General features: G+C 36.3%; 1 protein-coding gene across 1 annotated transcript; it reads left to right on the forward strand.

Moving 5' to 3' along the window:
• The first annotated feature begins 754 nt into the window (after positions 1-754).
• LOC133670373 (mitochondrial phosphate carrier protein 3, mitochondrial-like) lies at positions 755-4,508 on the forward strand. The gene is made up of 6 exons (XM_062090862.1): positions 755-1,243; positions 2,080-2,441; positions 2,526-2,569; positions 3,507-3,721; positions 3,797-3,921; positions 4,009-4,508. The coding sequence occupies exons 1-6, from the start codon at positions 935-937 to the stop codon at positions 4,076-4,078; spliced, it is 1,125 nt and encodes a 374-aa protein (XP_061946846.1). The 5' UTR covers positions 755-934; the 3' UTR covers positions 4,079-4,508.
• Positions 4,509-4,990: the final 482 nt, after the last annotated feature.

A 4,990-nucleotide genomic window follows, 5' to 3' on the forward strand; every position in this document is an offset into this window, starting at 1 on the left:
GAAACAAAAGGGAAAAGAAAAAAAATTGAAGAGCTGTAATTATATATATGTGTGTGTTAACATATGAGTCAAGTTAATATTTTAATATAAAAAAATTAAGGGAGATTGCTCCATTTTGATCCATTATGGCTCCGCCACTCGCTAGTGTAACATGTCGAATATGGCGAGTATTTTTCTTTATTTTTTTTATTATTATTATAAGTGAAGTTGTTCAATAAAATATATTTTATCTAATTTTTTTAATTTTATTTTTAATTGTTTTCAACCCTATCAAGTTCAAAATGTTCAAAATATAAGCACAAAACCTCACATGAATAATCATCCTTCAATATCAATGAACCAATTTATAATTCATCTTTCAAAGTAAATATTAATGCATCACAAGTGAACTTCAATATTCCAATCCATCAAGGAATTAAACAAAATTTTAGCTAATATTTGTTGTGTGTGTAGATATAATACATAAATAAATCTAAATCAAAATAAAATAATAAATAATTGCAAATATTACTAACAATATAAATTAAATAAAATTTACTTTTATATACGACTTTGTAACCCTCATATCAGTTTACTACTTTACCAATATTCTTCTCGAGTTTGTTCATTAAACATGCAAGGGGTAATCGTGTTTATATATATATATATGTTTTTTTTTAGCCTTTTCCAGTTGTAAATAACCGAAAAGGACTGCCCATTTAAAAAACAAAAACCCACAAGGCGAGGGTTGTTGAGAAGTATCCAATAAAACCGGAATCGATCGATCCCCGCAACATTTCATACAGCGCATTTGGTTGGCAGAGAGAGAGAGAGAGAGGCAGGCGGCAGGCAGGCGGAGAACCTCCCAAAATCATCTCTCTGCTGCTCCTCTCTTCTTCGTTTCTCACTCTCTATTGCAGCAGGAAAAAAAAAGTTCCCTCATTTGTCTCCAGAAATGGATTCTCTCAGACAACAGTCACTAATCCCTAGCTTCCTCTACTCCTCTTCTTCCTCCGCTAAAACTTTCTCCCTCTCTAGCCTCCACTCCGAACAAGCATCACTTTCTCCGCCGCCGCCGTCAACGGTCACTATGGGAAGCAAGAGCAGTGGCGGATTTGTGATCCCGGCACCGAGTGAGCCTGGGAAGAGGATCGAGATGTACTCGCCTGCTTTCTATGCTGCTTGCACTGCTGGTGGTATTCTTAGCTGTGGACTTACTCATATGACTGTTACTCCTCTTGACCTTGTCAAGTGCAATATGCAGGTACATTTTTTTCTCTTTTCTGTCGTTTTTGGTTTAGATTTGTGTTGTTGTTGTTGATTTTGATCACCTTTACTGCTGTTGGATCTTGTTTGCTTTTATAGATTTTTGTGGTTTTTAGGGTTTCTGATAAGTCAAATCTATATAACATATCCAGATATGCTGTTTAATTGTTTTTTTTTTGTGTTAGATTGTATCTGTTTTTTGGTGACTGAAGTATATATAGAGTGACTGTTTTATTCTATATTTCATCTTGAGCATTTGACTTGTTTTGTGATGCATAGAGAGAAATGTCGAGCGCTTTTTAGTGTTAGTTGCTTTCTGTTGATATTTTTATTTTTCAACTGTGTCGTCTTTGTTTCCATGGATCTTTTATGCTCGTTTTAGAAAACTTTCTAAATGTGTCTTTGAGTTTTTCAGTTTTCTGATTCATAACACTTTGGAGAGTCATCGATACATATTTTGAGCAAATGTGATATTTTTATTGGATAACTGGTTAGGAACTGGGGTTCGATATTCTTGTTGTTGTGCACCATCTATCAACTGTATTGTGGTATGAAGAATGTCTTTGAAGGGGTTCATTTGTTGTTGTTATTGTGTTCTATCCGTTGTAAACTGTTACATGTGCTCAAATCTAATTTATAATCTATTATTTAGTGTTCTAAGTTAACAGGATTTGAAAGCAATGTGAATTTGGAGTTTTATCTTTGCTAGCAGTTGATGTGCATTTTCTCTTCATTTCAATTTTGTGGCACCATCAAGCATAGGATAAATTGGTTAGCAATGTTATGTTAAAATATTGAGGATATGAACTAATATCTATGTGATTGATTTTTCAGATAGACCCTGCCAAGTACAAGAGCACCTCATCTGGTTTTGGAGTTCTGCTCAGGGAGCAAGGAGTGAGAGGCTTCTTCAGGGGTTGGGTGCCCACCCTTCTTGGTTACAGTGCTCAAGGGGCCTGCAAATTTGGTTTCTATGAGTTTTTCAAGAAGTACTACTCTGATCTTGCCGGGCCTGAGTTTTCAGCCAAGTACAAGACCTTGATTTACCTTGCTGGTTCTGCTTCTGCTGAGGTGATTGCTGACATTGCTCTTTGCCCCTTTGAGGCAGTGAAGGTTCGTGTTCAAACTCAGCCTGGGTTTGCTAGAGGTTTATCAGATGGACTTCCTAAGTTTGTCAAAGCTGAAGGCGCACTTGGGTATGCTTTATAACAAGATTTTTTTTTTGTTGATTTTTAATTTCCTGTAAAGCTGTATATGGAACTAACTGTCATTTATTTCAGGCTGTACAAAGGTCTTGTCCCCCTCTGGGGTCGTCAGATTCCATGTAAGTTTAACATCTGCGTTACTTTTTGATAGTTAATTTAAGCTCTATTGGGCAAAGAAAGTCAGATTTTATAATTGTGTGCTTTTTAGTGTTCAGTACAATTGATTTTTTCAATTTTTTATACTATTTTAATTTTTTTGAACTGCTACTATGACCATCTTATTTTTGTAAATGTTGGAGTTTACAACATTATTTATGACAATAGTTTCTTTTGGCTTGTGAAGGACATTGCATTTTTTAGGTCATGGCTATATGTTTGATATGAGCACTTCTTGTTAAGTAATTTTAATGTTTTTATTAGATGGGATGTTTTGATTAAATAACAAAAATATGTTGGTTTTCTATTTGTTTTAGTTAATTTTAATATTCCATTTTTTTTTTATATCATCTCATATCCATCCTAATAGATAAAAAATTGCTTGTGTCCTTATTTGTCATTTTGTATTTCAATGGCATTTCTAACATGGGATTAACCAAATATTTAAGTTTTGTTTTTAAACTTAGCCGCACATAAATAATAACCGTAACCAAACATTCATCAGCTTTTTAATACAGCTTTCATTCAGCGCTTGTGTGTAAATTAGCAACAACGGCTTAATTTGTAAGCACAAGGCCTAGCAGAGCCAAGCTGCTTGTCAGAAGAACTTGTATAATCATCTGAAAGTGTGCATCATGTATTAAGTGTTTAGATTTTGGGAGAACTCTGATTTTATTTGTTGAGGTATTTGTCTTTTCATGCTACCATTTAAGTTAATGGTTTTCCATCGCGCAAACCATGTGTGGTTTCATCTTGTGGTTTATGTGCAACACTAGCACTGAACCTTTGCTGTATTCGAGTGTTAGTTTTTTATTAGTTGCTATCTGTGTGACAATCTGACTTATTACTGGTCATATTAGTTGTTCTGGTTGTTGACAATGTTAATTGTTTTGATTGCAGATACAATGATGAAGTTTGCATCGTTTGAGACCATTGTAGAGATGATCTACAGGTATTCCATCCCCAAACCGAAGGACCAGTGCAGCAAATCTCTGCAACTTGGTGTTAGTTTTGCTGGTGGTTATGTTGCTGGTGTGTTCTGTGCTATTGTGTCTCATCCTGCCGATAATCTCGTATCATTCCTGAACAACTCTAAAGGGGCAACTGTTGGTGATGTGAGTACCTTCTTAAAGTGTATTCCCTGGAAAAAAAATATTTCTGGTCTCCTTTTTAACTGTTTGGTTCTGCAGGCTGTGAAGAAGCTAGGTTTGTGGGGTCTGTTCACTCGTGGGTTGCCTCTCCGAATTGTCATGATTGGAACTCTTACTGGAGCTCAGTGGGGTATCTATGATGCATTCAAAGTTTTTGTGGGATTGTAAGTATTTCCTATGATTGTCAAGCTTTGTTGTGCCTTGATATGCGGTTTCATTGCTGCTAAAAGGATTTGATGTGATTTTTTCAGGCCTACTACTGGTGGCCCTGCCCCCGCAGCCGCCCCTGCTGTGGCAGCTGCTGAACTTACAAAGGTGTAAAGTTTCAATCAATTGACAGGTTGGTTTGTATCGATCTAATGGAACCTGGGAGAGCTTATAGGGATAATAAAAATAGAAATGGAGCTGCTTTAGTGATTCCCAAGCCAACAGAGGTTATTATTTCACATTCAAAGACTTCAATTTTTGTCTTCTCGACATCGGGGGATGGTTTTGTTCTCATCCTTCACAGATAATGAAAACTTTTGCTAGCTAGATCATATATGGAATTTCAGTTTTGTTAGGATCACATCATCCCTCAGCAGGGCAACCAAAATAATGGACAGATAAGGAGGGGGAGTATATTTTGTCCTGTCCAATTTTCTGTCATCATCATCATCATTAAGTTTTTTTGTTAATTTTATTATTACAATTGGTTCGACAATTTTGATGCCGTGCAAGGAATCCCCCGTGGTTTTATATTGTTTTGTCATCCACAGTGCCACACCTGTTGTGTATTTGATTTATGCAGCTTTGAGGGAAATATGGAGAAATTGCAGCAAAGACAAAGCCATACAAAATGGGCTCTTTTTTTTCTTCCTCTTATGTTTGTTCATCAAGTAATCCTGCGTCTTGTAGCGCGAACCCTACCGCATTGGCCCCCGCCCCTGTTGTGTATTTAGTTATGGCTGGGTTCTCGAAGAACTGGGCAAACCGTGCAGAACCAGTGGCCACATAAGCCTGTGACCATGAGGGAAAGTGATCCTATTTGCAATAGACACCGGTTCCCAGGGCTTGGAGGTGGAAAGTGACTCCATCGTTCTACTAGACATGGAGAAAATATAATAAAAGTTTTTTCAAAAATACATATCAACCATTAAATTAATGGGATCTACAAGTAGGCACAGTTTAAGATCATGATCTAATAGCACGTGTATTTTTAGAGTTTTTTTTTTCTTATAATGTTTTCTAAAT

This window comes from Populus nigra, chromosome 13 (assembly GCF_951802175.1).
Source record: "Populus nigra chromosome 13, ddPopNigr1.1, whole genome shotgun sequence".
NCBI lineage: Eukaryota > Viridiplantae > Streptophyta > Magnoliopsida > Malpighiales > Salicaceae > Populus > Populus nigra.